Source organism: Corythoichthys intestinalis, chromosome 15 (assembly GCF_030265065.1).
Source record: "Corythoichthys intestinalis isolate RoL2023-P3 chromosome 15, ASM3026506v1, whole genome shotgun sequence".
Lineage (NCBI taxonomy): Eukaryota > Metazoa > Chordata > Actinopteri > Syngnathiformes > Syngnathidae > Corythoichthys > Corythoichthys intestinalis.
In genome coordinates, this window is record NC_080409.1 from 26,187,840 (window position 1) to 26,214,215 (window position 26,376).

Sequence of the window (26,376 nt, forward strand, 5' to 3'; positions counted from 1 at the left end):
GACCTTAAGCGAAGGATTACTGATGCCATTGCCACAATTGATGATGCTGTGCAACAGCAAACATGGCAAGAAATCGAGTACCGTCTTGATTTGCTTTATGCAACTAATGGTGCCCATGTAGAACATTTAAAGAGGTATAAAAACTTCTATAAACGCTGAATACAATAGAACAAATCTGAATAAAATAATCAATTGCATTTTTAATAAATTTTTGAAATCGTAAAGAGACTTTATGGACACCCTGTACATTCACATGACCTGTCATGACGTGTCTGTAGGATAGCAATGTGGCGTGATGTAAAAATCAGAGTGGAATTATGTTACGACTCGCCTCACTATTTTTAACTCCCGTAGAAAGTTTTTTGTGACAAATAACTCAACAATTCATCTATACAAAATAATGACCGATTTTACATTTCGATCCCTTTAAATAAAAGCAGACTACAAAAATGAGAGAATTTCTTCTTGTGATAGGCAGAAATTCAAAACAGTTAAACAAATGTTAAACAAGCTCTCAAAACGATTAATCAATTGCTAAATTTGCCTTTCCTTAATTTAACAAGTAATTTGTTGTTGATTATTCTATTAATTGTTGTATCTTTAATTGAAAGTTGATCATCCTATGTGAAATTTGCATTTTTTTCCTCAATGTTTGCGTGGGTTTTCGCCTTGTAGTTCTCTTACATTTGATAATCTTGTCTCTTATGTGACCTGAAAGTTCTAAATTTTCACAACATATGTGCCTGTGATTAACTGGTGTTAAGTCCAGGGTCAGGATGGGATGAGGACAGGGCTGTTATGTGAAAAATGGATGAATCTCTCCAACCCCAGCTCAATATATTTTCCAGTGAAACTGTGTAAACATGAATTTGGTGATATGATTTGTTTGTCAGCTGGAATGACTTCCACAGTACATTCCCTTTGTCATACTTTGTTGCTGTTAATCATTGTAGTTGGTGAACTACTTTTTCAGGTCGTTGTCCATTGCAGATTACCCAATCTGTCTTGTTTTGTTAAAAATGGATCGCAAAGAGAACATGTAAGATCATGTTCATGTAGTCTTCCCACAGTATAGATCAGGGGTGTCAAACCAATTCCACAAAGGGTCAAAAGGGTCCTGGATTTCATTTCAACCAGTGGCCTATACTACGAACCGAGTTCAACCTCCCCAAAAGTAATCCAGTTTACCATCGGGTAACCGGAGTTGACAAAACCTGGTTGTCTAGTTTGTGGTCAATCGGTGCTACGACGCTGATTATGAGGTTGATTAGTCGAACTTGTGTCAACCCAGTCAGAGTTACTGCGCGTTCACATAAAAGGGGGCGGTGACCAGAGTCAAACACTACTTGTGACGATGGCACGGGCACCTTACTTCACGGAGGAGGAATGCGCGATGATCATGCGGAATTATGAGGAATTAAAATCCACCCCCACTGTGAAATCCAACACCGCTTCGGCGAGTAGAGCGCAACGGGTCTGTTGACAGCGAATTTACAAATCGTGTGATTTGTGAATGCGTCAATATGCCAGTTTACTTATGTCCATGAAAAGAAATAAAGCCTGCTGTCAGGACAATAAAATAAGATTTGGTACATTAACAGTAAGAAATAATTGTCACTCATCACCACACGAAACATGATGATTTTATGTTTAGTCCCCTTGACTGTACGAATACGTATGTTTTTTTTTAGTTTGGGCCTAAAAAATCCAGCCCGACCCGACCCGAGTCCGATCAATAAACTTGATTTGCAGGCCCGAGCCCGACAACCCCCCCCCACCCCCCCAAAGATATGTTACACAATCTGCGCGGTTGTGAGGGCCTGACTCGGCGGGTTACATTAGTGACGTCTGCCTAGATCAGTTGGCACAGGTAAAGAAATCCCTCAGCTGAAAATCTATATCTTTCATGGAGAACATCTTCCGGGTACGCCAGCGGATTCTGGCGGTCCCGAAATACCCGTGCCCTCGGGAGAGAGCCCCTCACAATCCGCGCGCCAATGTCGTATGGGTCGTCCAAGTACGCTGTCATTGTCAGGAGGACACGTCCGCGGAGGAGTGCTGTTTAAATAGAGCGTGGTTAATTGGAATCCTGATGTTAAGCAAGATCTAACTCTGACACGACCAGGTTTGGCGTGTGGCGTGTGTTGCCATGGCAACACTTCTCGGTTCCAACATATCCACCTTTCGTAGTCTCGCATAGCCGCGAACTTACGTCGCACGTGATAAAGTTACTCTCGAAGTTACCCTGCTAAGCCAGAAAACCGGCTTCGTAGTATAGGCCACAGGACTGCACAAACAGATTAACCAATGAATTTTCTGCTGAAACAAGCAGCACCTGACTGCAATCAATTGATTACACTTGTAGTAGATCAGATTGGTGAAAAGATGACCTCTTTATTAGTTGGAATGAAATCTGGGACCATCTTGGCCCTTAATGGAATTAGTTTGACACCAGTGGTCTAGATTGAATGAACAAGCTCAATGGTAAAACAATGAAAACTACAAAACAACATTTCAGACCTTCGTCCATGGGGCCCGGCCCGAACCAGGTACATGGGCTGATTGTCCCTTGGATTCACCACCAACAGGAGTAAACACCAGGGTCCGGTGCTTTGTGGATTGAGTGGCTGACCACGGCGGGGTCCTTGGCGGTCCAATCTCCGGTTATGGAAACTATCTTTTGGTTCATGGAAAGCCACCTCTCTGGCGGGAAAGGAGAGAGAGTTTGTGGAAGAGGTTGAGCGATTCCGGCTAGATATAGTTCACCTTGACACACTGCTCTGGCTGTGCAACCCAAGTCCTTTAGAGGGGTTGGACACTCACCTTTTCTGGAGTTGCTCCGGGGAGAGATGGAGGGCTGGGTTGAGCTTTATGATAGGCCAATGACTCTCGGCCTGACCGTTGGAGTTTACCACAGTACACAAAAGGGTTGTTCCTGTCGCCTTCGGGTCAAGGAACAGATGCTGACTATCATCGGTGCGTATGTACCGAATGGTAGTGCAGGTTACTCGTCCTTTCTTGAGTCAATCAATCAATCAATCAATCAATCAATCAATCAATCAATCAATCAATCAATCAATCAATCAATCAATCAACTTTATTTGTATAGCACATTTAAAAAAATCCGCCAAGGAGACCAAAGTGCTTTACATACCATAAAACAGCAAAATAAGTTAACTTTCAAAGATAAAACAAACACAAAAATAAAATAAACAGTCATTGCACATTAAAAGCTGAAGAAAAATAAAATGTTTTAAGGCGTGATTTAAAATCCGTAATTGAAGGGGCCTGTCTAATAGTAAGTGGTAATTGGTTCCACAGCCTGGACGCCATCACTGCAAATGCACAGTCACCCCTAAGCTTCAGCCTTGATCTTGGGACTTCTAGAAGCAGGTGGTCAGCTGATCTGAGGGTTCTGGTTGGACTGTAAGGCTGAAGCAGTTCTGACAGATATGGTGGCGCAAGATTATTCAAACATTTAAAAACAATATCTTAAAATGTATTCGGGAATGTACTGGGAGCCAGTGAAGAGATTCTAAAATCGGGGTGATATGTTCGCGCCTGCGGGTTTTAGTTAGGAGTCGAGCAGCTGAGTTTTGCACAAGTTGTAGACGGGCCAGTGCAGCCTGACCGACGCCTGCATACAAAGAATTACCATAATCCAGCCGAGTTATGACAAAAGCATGGATCAATTTCTCCAAATCAGAGCGTGAAACAATAGATTTTACCGTAGCAAGCTGGCGAAGCTGATAAAAACAGTCACGTACAACGCAAGAAATCTGCTTCTCAAATTTAAAATCAGAATCAAATTGGACCCCTAGATTTTTGACACAGTTCTTAAGAAATGGAGACAATGAACCGAAGTCAACATTAAGGCAGGCCTGGCTACTTGCTCTGAACACCATGACTTCAGTCTTGCTGTCATTCAAACTTAAAGTCGTGGCTTTCACTTAATTTTTTATGTCGTTGAGGCATTCAATGAGTTGACAGAACGTGCCATTTTGTGCCATTGGAAAATAGATCTGACAGTCATCAGCATACAAATGAGTCCCATAGGAACTACTGACATGGAGACATTGTCGGCTGGGGGAAGGAATAATTTGAGGAGCTCCTTCATCCCACCAACATTGCAATTCATAGAGGAAACAAACCAAAAAGGCCCGGTGTTGGACGGGTCAATCACCGGGGCAGAAGTCGCCGAGGGAGTGAAACTTCTCCACACCGGTGGAGCTCCGGGGATTGATGAGGTCCACCCTGGTTATCTCAAGGCTGTGGATGTTGCAAGGCTGTCTCGGATGACACATCTCTGCGACATGCGTGGTTATCAGGTGCACTGACTTTGGAGTGGCAAACTGAGGTGGTGATTCCAGTCTTAAAGAAAGGGGACCAGACAACATCAGGTGCACTGCCTTTGTAGTGGCAAACCGGGGTGGTGATTCCCATCTTAAAGAAAAGGGACCAGACATTACATAACCAACTTTGGGGAGATCACACTCCTCAGCCTCCCCGGGAAATTCTTGGTAAGGGTGCTGGAAAGAAAGGTCCGGTCGATTTTTGAAACTCAGATTGAGGAGGAGCAATACAATTTTCGTCATTGCCGTGGAACTCTTTACCCTCGTGAGGGTGTTGGAGGGGGCATGAGAGTTTGCCTCTCCAGTCCACATGTGTTTTGTGGATTTGGAGACGGCTCATGACTGTGTCCCTACAGGCACCCTCTGGGGGGGTACTCTGAAAGTATGGGGGTGAATGGCCCCTTGTTAGTGGTCATCCAGTCCCTGTACTAGAAGAGTATAAATCTGGTCCGTGCGGTCAGCAACAAGTCGGACCTATTCCCAATGAGGGTTGGACTCTGCCAGGGCTGCCCTTTGTCACTGGTTCAATTCATGACTTTCATGGACAGAACTTCTCAGCTGTAGTTTGATGGTTGAGGGGGCTGAGTTCGGTGGTGGGAGGATCTCGTCTCTGCTTTTTGCGGATGTTGTGGTCCTCTTGGCTCTGATGGATTGTGACCTCCAGCTCTCACTGGTGTGGTTCACAGCCAAGTGTGAAACGGCTGGGCTGAAGATTAGGACCTTCAAGTCTGAGGCCATGGTTGTCAGCCTGAAAAAGGTGGATTTCTCACTCCAGGTCTGGAGGAAGTATAAGTATCTCAGGATCTTGTTCACGAGTGAGGGGAGGTTGGAACGCGAGAGCCACATCTGGATTGGGACTCCATCCGCAGTGCTGCGAGCACTTAACTGATCTTTTGCGGTGAAGAGTGAGCTGAGCTGGACGGCAAAGCTCTCGATTTACTGGTTGATCTACGTTCCTACCCTCACCTATGGCAATGAATTTGGGGTAATGACCAAAAGAATGAGATTGCGGATACACGCGGCTGAAATTAGTTTCCTTCGCAGGGTGGCCAAGCTCAGCTATAGAGGCAGGATGAAGAGCTCGGTAATCAGAGAGGGACTGAGTAGAGTTGCTGCTCCTCCATGTCAAGATGAGTCAGCTGAGGTAGTTCAGGCATCTGTTGAAGATGTCCCCTGGAGGCCTCCTGAGGGTGGTGTTTCAGACATATCCAACTGGGAAAAGACCTCGAGGGGCCGACCTAGGACATGCTGGAGGAATTATACCTCTTGGCTGGCCTGGGAACACCTCGAAATTCTCCCAGAGGAGCTGATGGAAGTGACTGGAGAGAGGGCTATTTGGGCCTCATTGAGGAGGCTGCTGCCCCCGTGATGACAACGCGGAAACGATGATGACGACAAAACAACATTGTTAAATTGATTAAAACTGCATATTATCTTCATAAAGACAGAAATTGTCAAGTGTTGGTTTTTATTCATTTGAAGTAGTCCGATATGACTAGAGCAGTGCAACCCATATCTTAATAAGACAGCAAATACTAATTGGCAAATAGAATAGAAAAATAAATCATACAAATCCCAATTCCAATGAAGTATGGAATCGGATGCCATGTAAAACATACAGTAAATAAAAACGATACAATAATGTTCATCAGTTGCTGTTAGTTTGTTGTCAACCACACATGCACGTATGCAAGCACACACAAACAATATGACTTCAACATTGCAATTACGTCATTTCATTCACAGGTAGGCAGACAGGTATAAACTTGCCAAAGCTACAAACACTGTTTTGATATTGCTCTCTTGAATGCTCACACAGAGTTGGATCAAACAAACCTTTCAGTAACCAAGCCACCTCACGATAAACTATTTAAATTAACACATATGTAGCTAATAACTTGATTCTTTTAGTGTAACACTGCAGAAATTGTTTACTGTATATATTTTTTGTTGTTTTGTAGAGTGGACTCAATTATGTTGGTGGAGGAGGGCTTCAATGTGATGAGTGTGGACGCTAGCGACAAAATGCTCAAGTATGCACTGAAGTCAAGATGGGAGAGAAGAAAAGAAGCAGCATTCGACCAATGGGGTGCGATATTTTTGTTTACTTCCTTGTTTGACACAAAAGTTGAAGACAGAGTTTTGGAATTTATTTCTCTTTCTCGCCATTTTAAACATGATGCTGTATTTAGTTCTGTTCCAATGTGACACCAACAATTTAATTATTATATTCAGTGGTGGTGATCAAAAAGTAGCCACCAGTTTTTCCCACACACATTTTTAAACTTATATGATTATGCAATTCAATTAAAAGGAAGTGTAAAAAGTTGATCCATACAAATTATTGTGCATTTTAAATTAATCATAAGATTTCATATGGACCTTGTGTTGCACCAATACTACGATCAGTATTGATGATGGTGCAGTACTACAATGACGTCATCAGTGTCAGCGAGTACTAAGAAATAACTGTGCCAAGAAATATATCCTTAAGGAGATCTAGTTTACAACCACTGTCTGCCTATCCAAGATGGCCGCCAGCTACGCTCACTGCCGTAAAAAAAAAAAAAAAAAAAAAGGAGTCCAATCGTGTGGCATCTAATCATCCTTCTACTGTCAATTTAAATTAGTTCATCACTAGTAGTGATAGTAGTGAAGTAGCGTATGAACCAACGTTCATCTAGCGCTCTCATTGGAAACCAGTGAGGGAAGAAATAAAATTTGTTCTTCATCTGGCCAATATGCACCTTCCCACCATTAAGTTTATCTGTAGTAGACACCCAAGCCATTTAAAAGTGGAAGGTGGCAGCGAATTAACATTTGCTCAGTCTCTGCCACCATCCCACTTAAATTGGAGTGCGCACCTAGCGCAGTCAATGGCAGCCAATTAGCAAAAGCAGTGTATGACCAAGCCATGGTAGCAATTACTTTTCATTTAAGTTAACATTGCAGTAATTCAGTATTTGTTTTTTAAATGTCTAAAAAAAAAAAAAACATTTAAAAAAAAAACGTATCAGTACAGTATAGCCATCGGCCAATAATATACAGTCGGTACACAATCGGGAGCCAATAAATGCTATCGGTGCAAAAGAACGGTTATCGAGAACCACGCCAGCAGGCCTACCTAAATAGTGCTCCGAAATAATAAAATATATGTATGTATTCATGTAAAGACTGACATTATCTTCTGATATGCCACTTTGTGTGTATTGTGGATTACATATAAATGTACAATGAATACATTCTAAATCAAATCGTAAAATCATTTAAATTGCATACATGCAGTATATGATAAGCATAGTAAAATTATATCGCTGTTTGGTCAACGTCGGTTATTTACGTATATGAATCTTTAAATACTGTTTATTGTATTTTAATGTGCATTTTATTAATGTGTAGTATCGTTTTTCATTTATATGTGTTTTTGGGGTAATGGGGGCGTGGCAGTAATTGAAGAAGCCAACTGGCTGACGCTCCCAGAAGACGTCCAGAAACCAGGAGGAAACGGCTTTGACGCAGTTATTTGCCTTGGCAATTCCTTCGCCCACTTACCAGATTTTAAAGGTACCGTATATGGGCCAATTGCAATGGCTCTGTTGAAGTTACACTCATTCTAATTGAATTTTTAAACTTGTCACAATAAGTACAGTAACAGTAACAAAGGGCCTCCATCAACGTAATCAAAATGAATTATAGTATTCTTTATCATGTCAATTTTAAGTAATAAAACACACTGTTGTGTTGCTCTTAGGGGACCAGAGTGACCAAAAATTGGCTCTCCAGAACATTGCGAGCATGGTCAAACCAGGTGGAATCCTCATCATTGACCACCGCAATTATGACTACATCCTGGAGACTGGGCGGGCACCACAAGGCAAAAATGTTTACTACAAGGTATGAAGGCGGATTAAAATTTTGTGACAGAAATGTGACACGGTGGAAGATTCGTTAGCACGTCTGACTCACAGTTCTGAGATCGGGGGTTTAATTCCAACTCTGCCTCTCCGTTGTGGGGTTTGCATGTTCTCCCCGTCCCTGGGTGGGTTTTTCTCCCGGTACTCCGGCTTCCTCCCACATCTCAAAAACATGCAGGGTAGGCTGATTGAACACTCCAAATTGTCCATAGGTTTGAGTGAGTGCGAGAATGGTTGTGTTTCTAAATGTGCCCTGCGATTGGCTGGCAATCAATTCAAGGTATACCCTGCTTCTTGCCGAGAGCCAGCTCCAGCACCCCCGCGACCGTCATGAGGATAAGAGGTTCAGAAGATGAATGAATGTTACAGATATCAGTGAGATCTTTAATGTTCGCAACACACCAAACGATGCATCTACTGATGCTGCCCATTTTGAAAAATCTACTGTTGAAAACTCAGAACTGGGCCATAGGCTTCATAATGAAATTGACGGGGCGCTGGAACGATTAATAGGGGGCCTGCATTGTTGGCGTGGCCATCAAAGCTGACTAAGTGGAATCACAGACAAAGAGCTTTTTTCATTGAAAATTCTTTTGAAGAATAAATGCTTGAATCCCTGAATTCTTTATAGATATGGATGTAAAACAGTCTCGATTCTTGGTTAAAAGCAAAAAAAAAAAAAAAAAAAACAACGTGCAGTTAGCATTTATTTCACGTAAATATGTCGAAGTACGATGCCAGTCTGTCAGTCAATGTGGCGGTCGCCATATGTAAACATAGCTTTTCCGGTGAAAAATCTTGTGAATAAATGCTTAAATCCCTCAGTTCCTTCTAGATATGGATGTAAAACAATCTCGATTCTTGGTTAAAAGCAAAAAAAAAAAAAACCTGCAGTCAGCATTTATTTCACGTAAATATGTCGAAGTACGATGCCAGTCTGTCAGTCAATGTGGCGGTCGCCATATATAAACATAGCTTTTCCGGTGAAAATTCTTGTGAATAAATGCTTAAATCCCTGAATTCCTTATAGATATGGACGTAAAACAATCTCGAGTCTTGGTTAAAAGCAAAAAAAAAAGTGCAGTTAGCATTTATTTTACGTAAATATGTCGAAGTACGATGCTAGTCTGTCAGTCAATGTGGCAGCCACCATTTGTAAACACAGCTTTTCCGGTGAAAATTCTTGTGAATAAATGCTTAAATCCCTGAATTCTTTATGAATATGGACGTAAAACAGTCTCAATTCTTGGTTAAGGGCAAAAAAAAAAAAAAAAAACATGCAGTCAACATTTATTTTACATAAAATGTCAAAGTACAATGCTGTCAGTCAATGTGGCGGCCGCCTTACAACAAAGACCTTTTAAAAAAAGAAAAGAAAAATATAATACCGTAATTTCCCGAATATAAGGCGCACCCGTGGATAATGCGCACCCCAAATTTACTTGTAAAATCTAGGGAAAATTATTGTACCCGTTTATAACGCGCACCCTAAATTTAGCACCAATAAATAGAAGAATACAAGAAAACAGAGCTCGCGTACAGATACAGAAATGTCATTTTACTGACTGGTGATACACAGCACAAGCATAGCATATTGGTAGTTCAAAACATTACCATAAACTGACAATATTTACGGTAATAATATGATTTGACAACTTCTCCAACTTACCAGACTCTAGGAGAAAACAAAACAGATGTGACTTTTCTTTTAAAGGCTGCTGTATAACTAGCTCGTTTCATCAGGATAAAGGATAAATAAATGTTTCTTCCATGGATTGATACGGTAAAATGAAAGTGAGAACGTAAGTCGGAAATCCCAGTAAGCTCATCGCTGTCGACACGACAGGAACAATAGGAACTATTGTTATTTGGGTTTGAGTTTCCCGAGGGACAGATATAGTTGACGGACACACAGAGGAAGACTGTGTTGTTACGTTTGTTATGGTCCGGGTTGCGGAGCTGCAATAAACATTGACTCAAATGAGTTCAAGAAACTAAATTCTGTGCTTTATGAAGAGTGAAAAAAGCTGAATTTAACACAGACGAAATCATTCGGCCGATCAGTGAAGTATTACCGAAACACAATGGTGACATCATGTACAGTGATGGGTGTGCGTATATAAATATATATATATCTGTCTCCATCCATGTACCCGTTTATAATGCGTACCATGATTTTACAAGTTGATTTGGGGGGAAAAAAGTGCACGTTATATTCGGGAAATTACGGTAATTACCTTGACTCCTCAAACAAATCACTCCTGAGACAATCCTTCCTGTTTGTATGCGGTACAGCTTTCTTACTTTTTCAACATAAATCAGGCTTTGGATCGCTGCATGTGTCGCTGCGACCGACTGCAAATAACTAAAGTGGATTGTGGGATGGCTCCCTCCTTGAAGGCGTGGCGCAGTGAAGGTCGAATCTGACCCGTCAATATCATTGAAGTCTAAGACTGCGCATTCAATGGTTTAGCGCCGTAAAAAGTATTAGGCTAGCACTGATACCATTTTTTGGCTTCTGAGACCCATCTCTGTAGTATCAACCGATACTGTACTGAAATGCCATTTTTTGATCAAATATACAATTTGTATTTTTAATCTATAAAGACATTGCTATCATGGCTTGGTCAAACACCGCTTGACTCATTGGCTGCCATCGACAGCGCAAGACATCTCATCCATTTCAAGTAGGTGGGTGCCATACTATACAATCCAAAATCACTCTGAAAACAAAAATTAAAGCTCAGGAAATGTCTGGATTATGTTTTATCTCAGAGGGCTAAAGCAGTATCAGGCAAACTAAAACAGCAGCTCAAAACGTCTAAACGGGTCATAACTGCCGGAGAAGCTTCCTTCTTTTTTGTTCATTAACTTTTGTGTAGACAATGATTGGGGGAGTCTTGAAATTCAAGACTTGAGTTGAGTTAAACTTGATGCCCTATGGCATTGTTTTCTTTCTTTTTTTCTTTTGTTGCAGAGCGATCTAACTCAGGACATTTCCACTTCTGTGCTGTGGGTGAACAATAAGCCACATATGATCACTCTGGACTACACCATCCAAGTTCCTCAGGCTAGTCCTCAGAGCTTGCCTGAGGTCAGGTAAGTGTTGTCTGTTTGAAAGCATCGACAACAGTAGATAAGCTTAACTCACTTACTTGTCACAAGACTGCAAAGTAAAATGTCATATAAAAACACAAAGGAAAACGACATGAGGATTAAAAACAGTAAAAAACGTTGCCCTCCCCTCCAATGCATTTTCAATATATGTCAGCTTTTTGTGGTTTTTGGCCATTTTGTTGTCGGGCCCACTGATACTGTAGTAGAAGTCCACTCTAGACAAGACCTTCAGTTTGTAACATGCAGCAATTAGAGATTGCAAACTGCCCGCAAACTAGTTTTACAAGCAAGCATGTTCAGTCAAAGAACAATTAGGCATGTGCCGGTGTTCGGCCATTCCTTACTACGCGGCGAAACATCCTACACAATGGTCAGCGTGCTTGCGCATGCATCCACACGCATGCGCACATGGGTTAGAAGCGTTGAGTACTCACTATTTTTGTTTTTATTTAGTTATTTAGAACCTTTTCACTGCCTCAAAGATACTTTTTGCATGTATTACCCTCTCATACTTTTAACCATTGTGTTTTTTGTGTTAGCTTTGAAGCAGTTGACCACATTAGTCACGTAGCGTATTTAATAGGGCTGTCAAACGATTAAAATTTTTAATCGAGTTAATTACAGCTTAAAAATTAATAAATCGTAATTAATCGCAATTCCAACTATCTATAAAATATGCCATATTTTTCTGTAAATTATTGTTGGAATGGAAAAATATGACACAAGACGGATATATACATTCAACATACGGTACATAAGTACAGTATTTGTTGATTATAACAATAAATCAACAAGATGGCATTAACATTATTAACATTCTCTTGTAATTCTTAAAAGATAAATGTTAGTACAAGTTATAGAAATTTTATATTAAAACCCCTCTTAATGTTTTCATTTTATTAAAATTTGTAAAATTTTCAATCAAAAAATAAACTAGTAGCTCGCCATTGTTGATGTCAATAATTACACCATGCTCACTTATTGTGCTGAAAATCATAAAATCATTTGGGCCCAAGCGCCAGCAGAGGGCGCCAAACACCAAAAAACAAGTAACAAGCGGACATTACACTGCTGTCATTTTAATCTGTTTGAGCGGGGCATGTGCGTTAATTGCGTCAAATATTTTAACGTGGTTAATTGCAAAAATTAATTACCGCCCGTTAACACGATAATTTCGACAGCCCTAGTATTTAAACCGTCCTTATTTGATATAACTACATTTAAGTGTTTTCTGCAGGCATTTTTTAGTATGTTATTCCTGTATGCATCTAAACAAAACAAGTTTAGAGCGCACGGTAGTACTTTGGGTGTCAAATTCGACTAATGTAGGACGTTTCGCCGATGTAGCAGATTTTGGCAGAACACCGGTTACCGGTTTCAAGGTATACCGTGGTATGAAAACATCAAGGTTTCAAAACATCTAAAATTTCCCATTATACCGTCCCTAGGGTATTAGGTATTTTTATTTCCCAAAAATGCAGTGCTCACCCCTCCAGCTCAAGTTGTTTCTCAGTGTCAGTGAGTCAGCTGTACTGCACGTTGGCCTGAGGACATTAAACACCTGAACTTTTTCACCCATTGAAGAAGACGAAGTCGCTTGTACGGGAATACTTCGGGTACAGGAAAGTTACAGACAGCCACGGTTAGGTGGGCCAACCGACATATTAAAACATGTTTGCAGGGGATGGCTACCAGAGATTGCAATATCTCCAATATGATTTTGCATTTATACAAAATTAAAGGCTGGTAAACGCTGTCATGAACGTTTCCCGCTCGCGTCGAGAGTTAACTCCAGCGTGTGTAGTGTGTCCAGCAGTGGTAAAACATACTGTTACGTAAGCTTCTTAACAAGGCAAATAACGTGGCTAATTAGCATACCAGTTTAATTTTATTTAGAATATTTCATTTATTTTTTTTGTTATGTTATTTATTTAACTTAACACTAATATCTGAATCTGCTATTATGTTGTTTTGAAAAATAAACATCCTGTTCAATGCAAAAAAGTTTTTTTGTTTGTTTTTGTAACCCAGAAATCTCAAAATAAAACATTTTAGAGCTGTAATTGCAATACAGTGAAACCGTGATATTTTTGCTTAATGTTATCATACCGTCAGTCTCATATTGGCACATGCCTATACGAACAATATAGTGACTGTTTTCTAGTACAGTATGTATACAAATTTCAAAAATAGCTAATAAGCTACAAAGCATTTTCAAAAAAACGACTTTGCAGGCTGTTGACCAGGATAGAATAAGAAAAGACGTAAGGGCATGAATTCCAGCTCTTAGTGGAGGTGTCACCCATTGGTTAACCCAGATGTCAAAGTTGTTCATCAGAATTATATTTAATCCACAAATTAGAATTTTGTGCAGATTTAAAGACCTGTTCCTGCAATGCACTTTTTGGCCTGCCAGTGGCGCCCAATTTGCGCGTACTTGCTACATTTTTTTTTTTTTTTTATGAAGACATCAAGACGTCTCTATAGTTAGCATACTTGTTCCTCCTGCCAACCTTCTTGAGTAATGCAGTCAAGACAATTGAAAACAGCAACACATGCAGTGCTGGCCAAAAGTATTGGCACCCCTGCAATTCTGTTGGATAATGCTCAATTTCTCCAAGAAAATGATTGCAATTACAAATGCTTTGATAGTAAAATGTTCATTTATTTTGGTTGAATTGAAAAAACGCAAAAGAGAATGGGGGGAAAAAATTATATCATTTTCATTTTACACAAAACTCCATTGTGTGGATGCTGGATAAAGGACCTCGACTTACATCCAAACAAGTTCAAGCTGTCCTGCAGTCTGAGAGTACAACAGTGTCAACCCGTACTATCCGTCAGCGTCTGAATAAAAAGGGACTCTACAGTAGGATACCCAGGAAGACCGCACTTCTGACCCAGAGATATAAAAAAGTCAGGCTGGAGTTTGCCAAAACTTACTTGAGAAAGCCAAAAACATTTTGGAAGAATGTTCTCTGGTCAGATGAGACAAAAGTAAAGCTTTATGGGAAAAGGCATCAACATAGAGTTTACAGGGGAAAAAAACTAGGCCTTCAAAGAAAAGAACTCGATCCCCACAGTCAAACATGGTGAAGGTTCCCTGATGTTTTGGGGCTGCTTTGCTACTTCTGGCACTGGACTGCTTGACCGTGTGCATGGCATTATGAAGTTTGAAGATTACCAACAAATTTTGCAGCATAATGTAGGGCCCAGTGTGAGAAAGCTCGGTCTCACTCAGAGGTCATGGGTCTTCCAGCAGGACAATGACCCAGAACACACTTCAAAAAACACTAGAAAATAGTTTGAGAGAAAGCACTGGAGACTTCTAAGGTGGCCAGCAATAAGTCCAGACCTGAATCCCATAGAACACCTGTGGAAAGATCTGAAAATGGCACCCTTAATTGTAAATCTCAGAGACCTGGAGCAGTTGGCCAAAGAAGAATGGTCTAAAATTCCAGCAGAAAATTGTAAGAAATTCATCGATGGAAACCGGAAACGGTTGTTCGCAATTATTTTGTCTAAAGGTTGTGCTACCAAGTTTTAGGCTGAGGGTGCCAATACTTTTGTCCGGCCCATTTATGGAGTTTCTAATGATTTTTTTTTTTTTTTTTTTTCATCGCAAGAAAGATAAATGAAGATATTACTTACTACCAAAGCATTTGTAACTGCATTCATTTTCTGGGAGAAATTGAGCATTATCTGACAGAATTGCAGGGGTACCAATACTTTTGGCCAGCACTGTGAGATTAGTTCCAATAGCAGTAATAATCTATTTATTAATGATGTTATTAATTACATCATACTCACTTAAAACACAACAGTCTTAACAGTCAGAACCACTAGTCACAAGTATTGGTAGATGATTAGATATCTTTACATTTGAGCAAAAATACGTATGTAATTGTGTTGTTTTAGTTTACCCTGGATAGTTTTAGGTCGCAGCACTACTAGAGACATTTAATATTATGACTGTGCACAACTGTTAGATGACAGCTTCAACTTGTTGGTGATCAGTCGCATGGAACACGCTGTATTGTCATAGATAACCTTGATAAAAAATTGTATGGTCATTTTTAGAGCTGGGAATCTCTGGGCAGCGGGCACCGAACGATTCGATTACGATTACGATTCAGAGGCTCTGATTCGATTATAAAATGATTATTAATGCACCCCCCTCCTTTTTTTTTTTCTTTTCTTTTTTGTTTTTCAATGTTTTGTACATTAGTTCCAAAATTGTTCAAAAATACTCTCAGGCTAAACCACACTACTATTTCAGTATCAAGTTAACATATAGCAGTAAACAAATATACAAAAATAACATTAAATAAAAACTCCAGTCCCCATTCTGTATCAGAAGCTTTAAACTACATTCAATTAATTTGATGTTGTGAATCAACCGTTAAATTTGTTAAAATTGCTCCCGTTATTCCATAATTTCCCTTTTGTCTACTTTCGATATGTGAAAGTTTTAAAACTATTTTAAAGATAGATTCAAGTCAATATTTTACCGATTTAGGAGTATTTTAGATAAAAAGTTAATTAGGTTTGCTTGGAAGGTTCGCCACAACAGCCTTGCAGGGAAGTGTACTGCTTTAAGATGGCGGCCGTTTATAACGCCCGCATCTAGCTTTTTGTAGATGTGCTGCTAACACTACCGAGTCTATATTGCATCTAGTCCTATATAAATGATATCCACCGTAACATTATATGGATGTGCTTGTAGCAGCTTTTCGGCAGCAGTCAGGTATGTTGCCGTGAGTTGAGCATTGGCATTACCCGAGGGGCCGGATAATGGGAAGCATGATGTTTAGCTACTCTCGCTCCGTTCCGTCCCGAAGACCGCGCGGCGCGCTGATTGTTGTGTACTTCCGCTTTACTTCGCATATTTCAATAATCGGAATTTGGATGTTTGTGAATCGTTCTTGAATCTTCCACGGCTGAATCGCGAATAATCTAAGAATCGGAAATTTTGCACACCTCTAGTCATTTTTCGACCCATTAATTGAGCAAAGAGCAAGATCTTTAAGTGTGTGCTCAATGTGTGTTCCCAGTAAATTCCGTCTCTCCTACTACCCTCACCGCCTGGAGAACTTCAAAGCGCTACTGCACGAAGCTTTCCACGGAAAAGTGGAGCACAACGTCTACGGAGATTTCATGGCATACGTTCCTGGCCAAGCTCAAGCACCATGTTACTTCATTCACGTTTGCAAGAAGACTGCATAGGGTCACATGCAGAAACGTTAACGTTAGCAGTTAAACCGCATTGATTCTTACAAATTCTAGTATATTTCATGTCAAAGTGATATGACAAAGAATAAATGATAATAATATTTAACTCTTTCACTGCCATTGACAATGATAAACATCTAATCATTTGGCTTTCCCTCTGCTGTGGATTCAAATGAGTTTATCACACGGAGACATCCGATCCATTTGAACTGGGAGTGTGGCAGCGAATGAACGGACGTTTGAGCGAGCGTACAACTCCCCCACTTCAAATGGATTAGACGTTTATCGTCGTCAATGGCACCCAATGAGTTAACAAGGTTGCTAAGTAGCCAGTGGTGGCCCAAAGTGTAGTACATTAAATGCAAAAAGAATGATTTTAACTTGATGGATCATGTTAATCTTGTGCGAATGTGTCAAGGTTTATTTTAAATATAATTATTCTCAGCTTGAATAACTGCTCTTTTTGTCAAGGGAAGAAAAGCAGAGGAAAATTTTTTTGCATTTGTAACTATAATATTGCACAGTTCTTGACGTCAGTCCAAACAGAAGTCACTAATGCCTTTGTGAACCGACCTGACGTATTGTCTAACCCACACACAGTGTTACACAGGGTATAACTCTGAAAGTCATTACAAAAGTTTCATTTGTTAACTCATTGGCTGCCAATGACATTGATAGATGTCCATTTTATTTGAACTGGGAGGGTGGCAGTGAATGAATGTTCGCCCTCCCTTCTTCAAATGGACTGGACGTCTACTAGTGATAAACTCATTTCGATTCAAAGCAGGATGATTGGACGCCTATTATCGTCAATGGCAGCGAAAGAGTTGCATTTTGGGAAGTTTAAACACGTGATCATTGAAGATATGCTGTAAACCAAAGATTTTCTTTTCTTTACTCACTTCTTTACTTTCACATTACACAGTGATTAAAATGTGTAGAGAATAAATTATTTTGTTTATGTTGACCCTTACCGGGCAATGTTATAAAATATGAAGAACACAGATTTGTCTTAGAACAATGGGCTGAAATGCAATTGGTTTCAATGTTTCTAGAGAATATTTCACAGCAGTCTTAAATTGTTGGTTCTTCAAGATGTTCAATGGTAAGATGTGTGAAAATATAAATAACATTTAATTTTGTGTGTATGTGTGTTATTGTACATTTGCCTTGAAACTCATTAAACTTAGTGATGGCGGGTCAGACTCACAGCAGAAATAAAGAGTTACTAAAGGGACAAGGACATGTCCAACAGTGTAAAGAAAAGGAAAGTTTAAAACAGATTTTAAAAAGGGTTCAAACACACCATATCAGGCTTCAACGCGTAGGCAGAATGCAGAATACAGTTTAGACACAGGATGGCGGTATAGTACAACATGTACAGCCTATTCTAAAGCAAAGTTCCTCAAGTATTCCAACGTTGGCTGATTTAGTTTAATGGAAGCACACATGGTGCACTTACAGGGGGGCAAATAAGTATTTAGTCAACCACCAATTGTGCAAGTTCTCCTACTTGAAAAGATTAGAGAGGCCTGTAATTGCCAACATGGGTAGACCTCAACCATGAGAGACAGAATGTGGGGGAAAAAACTGAAAATCACATTGTTTGATTTTTAAAGTTTTTATTTCCAAATTAGAGTGGAAAATAGGTATTTGGTCACCTACAAACGAGCAAGATTTCTGCCTGTCAAAGAGGTCTAACTTCTTCTAACGAGGCTCCACTCGTTACCTGTATTAATGGCACCTGTTTTAACTCATTATCGGTATAAAAGACACCTGTCCACAACTTCAGTCAGTCACACTCCAAACTCCACTTTGCCCAAGACCAAAGAACTGTCGAAGGAGACCAGAGACAAAATTGTAGACCTGCACCAGGCTGGGAAGACTGAATCTGAAATAGGTAAAATGCAAGATCTCACCCCGTGGCGTCAACAGTGTTGTCACAGATTACTTAAAAAAGTAATTGAATTACTGATTACACCTCAAAAAAGTAATCTAGTTACTTTACCGATTACTTTATTGTCAAAGTAACTAAGTTACTTTAAAAGTAACTTATTAGTTACTTTTTACGATTTTTTTTCCCCCCTTTTGCTGCTTCAACATAAAAATGTCAACAAAAAAATGTCATCGCATGTAATTGAATTTTCACATAAGGCTTAGGTTTAATTAATCAATGAAGTTGATTTCATCCACCATTGACTCGTGCTAGCTTAGCCACCCCGGAGCCCTGAAACTAACAAATGACTGACAAACTGCACGGAATTTGTTCAAATCAACTCCAACCACTAAATAAACCCAGGCTAACTCCAAGATAAAGCCTAATGTCAATAATTATGAACTTCCCATTTAAAATAAAGACCTAGCTGTTAAAATATTGTCTATAAAAGTTGTAAAGCAATAAAACAAAGAACAAAAATTAATGAAATGAACAAGAATCCTACAATATATTTCATAATGGGTCAAAATCATTTTTCGAGCAGATCACGTGACTAGCACCTGAGACACGAGCTTTTGCTTTGCTAAGCCAAAACTACACCTGTGGAGGCAAGATGGGTATTTAGAATTTCTGTAAACCTAAGCTTTCAAACGCAAACAACAACTCAGCTTGAACAGTTTTATATATATGTACAGTATATACAGTAAACAGTATTGGCCAAAAGTTTGGTGACACCTCAAAGGTGGATACTTTTTTTTGCCATTCTACATGTTCGCTCATAGTTTTGATGTATTCAGACAGGATTTACAATAGTAGTGAAAATATATAAAACGTTAAAATGTTTAGGTGTGTCCAAACTTTTGACTTTTGTTTCAGTCATCAACATGCTTTGCCCCCAGCCCCACAAAAGTAAAACTCCGCCTATGCTTACAAACACTGACAATAAAATGTTCATAAAGGCTGGTTACAAACTGTAGAAGTGCTGGCTGTCTTGTTACCTGTAGGCTTTGTTTGGAGTTTTGTCGCGTTGTCCCGTAATTCCAAGTGCTTCCTTGTTGAACTGAATGTAGAGTTTTTAGCGGCCGATAGTCTTTTTCAGTCAGCGTAAAGTTTGCAACGCACGGAGATTTTTGTCATCTTTACTGGACAGAAATGTGAAGTAATGGCTGTATTTCCAGTGAGCAAAGGCATCCATTTGCGGTATATATCCTGCCTTTCACTGTTAGCCTCGCTGCCTCGTCAGAATGCTATACTGTTGACCGCCGTGACAGACAGCCTCAAACAGCATCGTAATACACATGCCCCCCCCCCCCCCCCCCCCCCCGATGAGAAATGCTCTTTGTACATGACTACAGTATTCTTCATTCTACATACATTGTGAGGCAAAAACAAAACAGTAACGCACAGGCACTAGGGAAACTAACTTTAATCGGATTACTGGCTTGGATAAATGAAAGCGTTAGATTACTCGTTACTGAAAAAAGTAATCAGATTACAGTAACGCGTTACTGACAACACTGGGCGTCAAAATGATAACAAGAACGGTGAGCAAAAATCCCAGAACCACACGGGGGGACCTAGTGAACGACCTACAGAGAGCTGGGACCACAGTAACAAAGGCTACTATCAGTAACACAATGCTCCGCCAGGAACTCAAATCCTGCACTGCCAGACGTGTCCCCCTGCTGAAGAAAGTACACATCCAGGCCCGTCTGCGGTTCGCTAGAGAGCATTTGGATGATCGAGAAGAGGACTGGGAGAATGTGTTATGGTCAGATGAAACCAAAATAGAACTTTTTGGTAGAAACACAGGTTCTCGTGTTTGGAGGAGAAAGAATACTGAATTGCATCCGAAGAACACCATACCCACTGTGAAACATGGGGGTGGAAACATCATGCTTTGGGCTGTTTTTTCTGCAGAGGGACCAGGACAACTGATCTGTGTAAAGGAAAGAATGAATGGGGCCATGTTTCGAGAGATTTTGAGTGAAAATCTCCTTCCATCAGCAACGGCATTGAAGATGAGACGTAGCTGGGTCTTTCAGTATGACAATGATCCCAAACACACTGCCAGGGCAACAAAGGAGTGGCTTCGTAAGAAGCATTTCAAGGTCCTGGAGTGGCCTAGCCAGTCTCCAGATCTCAACCCCATAGAAAATCTGTGGAGGGAGTTGAAAGTCCGTGTTGCCCAACAACAGCCCCAAAACATCACTGCTCTAGAGGAGATCTGCATGGAGGAATGGGCCAAAATACCAGCAACAGTGTGTGAAAAGCTTGTGAAGAGTTACAGAAAACGTTTGGCCTCCGTTATTGCCAACAAAGGGTAGATAACAAAGTATTGAGATGAACTTTTGGTATTGACCAAATAGTTGTTTTCCAACATGATTTGCAAATAAATTCTTTAAAAATCAAACAATGGGATTTTCTGTTGTTTTTTCCCCCACATTCTGTCTCTCATTGTTGAGGTTTACCCATTTTGACAATTACAGGCCTCTCTAATATTTTCAAGTGGGAGAACTTGCACAATTAGAGGTTGACTAAATACTTATTTGGCCCACTGTATAGTGAACATAGTGTGTTTCAGAATTTTTCCTTGGGGTGGTGCTCATCTCATGTTAGGGTCTCTAGAGTATACTGGTAGACTTTAGAAGTAGACAGTCACGCAAGGAGCTAATACACAAACCAGATGTAACAAATGTTTGCCAGATGTTGGTACTTTGCGATGCTTGAGAGTCAAAGTGGTAAATTGTGGTTTTGCAGGCAAGGGTCGCTTTCACTGCACATCATTGGCCAGATCAAACAAAAACAGAAATGAGGTGCTTTTGGGGATAGTTGAAATAGAAAATGTTTTGTACACTTTCCTATTATGCAGAAAAAATATAGTTTCCTTGAAGCTGAGGTTATCTTGGAATTTCAGACAATAATTGAAAAAAATACATATATAGTCACTTTAGCCCATTTAAGCTACTTATTTCAGTTTGTTTTATTAAGACTCCTGTCCCACACACAAAAAATACTTGCATCATCAAGTTTTGCAATTTCATTCACGTTTTTTTTGTCGTGACTCGGCGTTCATTTAACTCATTGACAACCATTGACGGCACTTGAAGTTTAATCTATTTCGACAGGGAGGGGCGAATGAACTAACATTAGGTCAACATCTGCGTGCACACCACTTTTTTTCCTGTGCCCCCATCCTACCTCATTTCCTTGTAAGTTGATTTGTGAGTCCTGACTTTGGTTCTTCTTTGCCTATTGAGCCCCGGGCTTTTGTTTGTACATGTTGTCACAGATTACTTCAAAAATTAATTTAATTACTGATTACACCTCAAAAAGTAATCTAGTTACTTTACTGATTACTTTATTAGCAAAGTAACTAAGTTACTGTATTGGCCCGAATATAAGACAGTGTGTTTTTGCATTGAAATAAGACTGAAAAAGTGGGGGTCGTCTTATGTTAGACATTATACCCATTCACGACGCTAGATGGCGCCAGATATCACTGAAACGATGTTCTGTCATGACAGATCTCAGCTACTCTCAAGTTTAACCAGTTTACATTATTTTATTGCATTGTTTTTCCTTATTCAGATTTGTTTCAAGACTACAGTTACAGTTAGACTTCAGTTTGATGGTTAATGCAGTTATTGCAATTTTGTTGTTTTATCACAACAGATTGTTATTTTTACATTTCAAAAACCAGAAGTCATTCATTTATGAATGTGATTGCACTTTAGCTTACATATTGTTCAAATATTAAGATTTGAATGAGGTAAAATAACATGCTTTTTTTCTCAAATATATTGTTATAATAATTTGTTTCAGATGTACTGTAATTATTTTCTGTATAAAAATTAATTTGGTGTTATAACAGTCTTTTTTCAAACTTGAGTCTTGAAAAGGGGGGGGGTGGGGGTCGTCTTATAATCAGTGCCCTCTTATATTCGGGCCAATACGGTACTTTAAAAGTAATTCATCAGTTATTTTTTACCCATTTTTCTCCCTTTGCCGCCTCGACATAAGAATGACAACAGAAAAATGTCATCACATGTAATTGACTCTCCGATAATTGAATTTAAAGGGAAAGATCAGAATTTTTCACATAAGGCTTAATGTTCGAGTTAGCAGAGGTTTAATTAGTCGATGGAGTTGATTTCAATCACCGTTGACTCGCGCTAGCTTAGCCACTCCGGAGCTCTGAAACGTACAAATAACTGGGAAACTGCATGGAATTTGTTGAAATCAACTCCACCGACTAATTAAACCCCGCTAACTTGAAGATTAAGCCTAATTTTAAAAATTCTGAATTTCGGGTTAGGTTTAGGGGTTAGGGTTAACAGCATATCAGTGCCAATTTAAAATAATGCAAATTTACTGCACAATAATCAACATCACACCAATGAATTGCACAGTGCAATAAAAACAAAGGTGGGGGCGGGCACGGATTCGCGCGCACAACCCGGAAGTACGCCGTACACACATGCGGTCAATTTGGCCACAAAACGTGGCGACAACTAAGCACTTTACACTCAATCGGACTTAAAACACATCCCAAAGATGCTAAACGAACACATCACCTCACGGCATAAATATGCAACACGAATATGATGTAAACAATGCTTGCCAACTTGGAGCGATGACTGCCCGTTGTTGCAACGGCAAAGCCACGAAACAGCTGCGCATGTAGGGGGTCAAACCTATCGCTGGAACCCTCCAGAATGAAGGAAAAATACTCACGTTCATTCATGGACGGACATAGATCAACATTCCCTCGCATAAAGTAATCAGATTACACTAACGCGTTACTGACAACACTGGTCATGTCATCAAAACATTTTTGAGTTACCACTAGGCCTGGGCGATATGACAAAAATTGTTACCTCGATAAAAAAATTCTTATCAGTCGATATCAATAACCATCACGATGATTATTACATCAATATTTCTTTCATATTTGAAGTCTGATTTTTGCCCCTTAGTGAAATTGGACAAATCAAGATGCTGCTTTAACCTACCTTTACTGTCAGAACAAAGATGCATGGTGACAAACGACTCCACAGCATTTCACAAATATAAGAACCACTGCAAAAAAATTAAAAGTTAACAAAATGCAGAACAATGCACAAAATCTGAGGTTGACATGCAATCCCCAAAAATTAAATAAACATTAATAATAATTTTTAATTTACACTCAGCAACAGGTTACAGCCTTTTTTGTGCATGAAGTCAATGGTGTCTGACAATGTCAACAAAAGAAATAAACAAAAGGAAATTTCCACTCTCGTGCAATCACATTTTGAAATACTGAAATCATGTTAGAGGACCACTCAGGAACGAAGGCAGACCGCACTCACCAAACAACTTTTGACAATTTTTCACTTTTTGAATGTTGTCTGGATTTCTACAACTGGTTTAGGCTATTTTTGAACTGCTGAATCACGAAATGGCATCCTTTTCTCTTAATCAGGTCAGGATTTTGTCCTAAATTGATTTGAAATAAAAAAAGATGTGAAAAAAACTACAACATTTTTGTGGCATTGTCAGCTAATTTTTGTCAACACATATCATGATCCTAAATAAGTTTTCAAGAGAGAAAAAATTGTTTTCCAACAAAACATATTGATTACACGATAAAAACATCGATTATTGCAAACTGAATGGTGGACATTGGTAAAGGTAAATTGTAACATGTAAATTGCATGTTACTTCACCATTGTTCAAAATTCAGGACATTAAGAGTTTCTTCGAACTCTTAGAATGCTCAGTGGCAGGGATGCCTCTTTTCCTCAGAGCCTAACAGTAATCAGCCATCATGATTGCGTCCTAGCGTCCCTGATACCTGGTCTCGATCTCTTTCGTATCCTGGTGGAATCACTTCCCCTTCTCGTCGCTCATTGATCCCAGATTCTCAGGAAGCCTGTCCATATGAGAAGATAGGTAGTGCATTTAGATGCTCATGTTCCATCCGAGGTTTCTGAAAGCAGTCAGCAGGTTGTTGACAAGTTCTGCATAGACCTTGGCCTCTTTGTTGCCGTGAAAGTTCTTCACAACCAGAACGAATGCCTTCCACGCTTCCAGTTCAACTTCGTTCATTAAGTGTTCAAACTATGGATCTCTGATGAGCTGACGGATATGAGGACCGTCAAAGATGCCAGATTTCAGCTTCTCAGTGGTCAATCCTGTAAAAAGCCTGGCACAAGTAAGTGAAGCAGTAACCATCCTTGTCCAGAGCTTTGGTGAACTGTTGCTGCTTCCTGCCGTCCACTGGTTATGGGATCTCTTTTGTTGATTCCAAATGGAGCGTCTTAGCGCCTTGCAACAAAAACCAGCAGATTGCTCTCGACGAGACCTCGCGTCTGAGCATAACATTTTTGATCTGAGGTCAATTTTTGACCGTGCTATGACATGTCAATGTCAAATTTTCAGTGTGTCCGGTGGTCAAATAACGTTTTTTTTTTTTTTCAATTTCCTGTGCCTCTACTGAAGCCGTTACGAAAGATATCAACGTGGGCTCTTCACTGCCTTATTCCTTGATGAATTTAGAGCAAAACAGCATATAGTTTTCATAGTTTGACCTTTCATAACATGTCATATGAAGACTGAAGACCGACCAGAAACAGCAAAACCACAATTTGGTCAGAGAAAAAAAAGGTGACCTGATTGAGCAAAATCAATGTCATTTTCGGATTCAGCGTATCAAAAATTGTCCTAAACCAACAAACTAACCATTTGTTGTTGCCCAGTGTTTTTTCAAATTATTAATCACGACAATATTTTTATTTTTATTATTATTTTTTTTTACATTACTGTATTTTCATCTGATTAGAAATGCATATCATGAAGTGCATGAAAGGGTTAAACTTGTAGGACACAGAGATAAGAAAGAGGAGTGGGATCTCTGAGCCTCTTAAGGACCTTGTGATGCAAAAGCAGTCCTCACCAACAGACAGTTCCCATGGTAACAGTGAGCTGCCAAAGTTCTTTGTTGACAAATGACAGCTCTCCCTTCCTCAGCACCTACTTGGCAATGTGTGTACGTCTGTGTGGGTACGGTGTTTTATTTGCCAAGACTCTGAATTGTATTCACGTGTGGTTTTCACATGCTCACACACATGCTGTCACACACAATGTTATAGCTTATAGCAATACTACCTGTATGGTTGTCCGTGTATCTCTGTGGTGTTCTTTGGGACAAAATACTGACATTGATCCAATGTCTGCCCTCACACTGTAAAACAAAAGTTAGATGAACCAGCAAGCAGGTATCGTCTCAGTCTCAGACTGAGAAAGATGGTGACAGATTGAACAGGTACAGAAAGGTGTTGTCCCACCCTTTAATATTGTCAATCAAGAGTGAGAATTATTTTCTTCTCCGTTTTGATGCACAACTCTTGTACTGGATCTCTAATTGTGTAGGTTTAATAATAGTGCAATAGTGCAGTGACACAAAAGACAAAGAGACGGGGATCTGAGTTCAGCGCGGAAAAAGATGGAGTCAGGCTGAGAGGCAGGATACAAACACCCTGCGGCATAAGTGTCATGAATAGATGAGCTACCATCCTCACCTTACATCACAGCTGTCAACACGTTCACACCAGAGCTGTGACTTTACCTCAACACGCACACACATGCACACACAGCGTAAAATATGTGCTTCACAATGGCTTAGCAGCTTTCAAGCAATCTGCATTAATGTCATCCAGGACCTGCACAGTTTCAGCATTAATCCAGTAATTAGGGCACACATGCCGAGGACTATAACCGGATCAAAGGAACATTTCACTGTCCAATGTCAGTGAGCCCCCATTGCACCAAAAGATAAGAG

At 39.9% G+C, this 26,376-nt stretch overlaps 1 protein-coding gene across 1 annotated transcript in view; it reads left to right on the forward strand.

Moving 5' to 3' along the window:
* gnmt (glycine N-methyltransferase) overlaps window positions 1–17,752 on the forward strand; it is a 32,654-nt gene extending 14,902 nt beyond the window's left edge. Inside the window, exons 2-6 of the mRNA XM_057860179.1 lie at window positions 6,314–6,441; window positions 7,800–7,916; window positions 8,104–8,246; window positions 11,244–11,365; window positions 16,438–17,752. Coding sequence (XP_057716162.1) covers window positions 6,314–6,441; window positions 7,800–7,916; window positions 8,104–8,246; window positions 11,244–11,365; window positions 16,438–16,609 — 682 coding nt within the window. The 3' untranslated portion in view covers window positions 16,610–17,752. The remainder of the gene's footprint in view (window positions 1–6,313; window positions 6,442–7,799; window positions 7,917–8,103; window positions 8,247–11,243; window positions 11,366–16,437) is intronic.
* The last annotated feature ends 8,624 nt before the right edge of the window (window positions 17,753–26,376 follow it).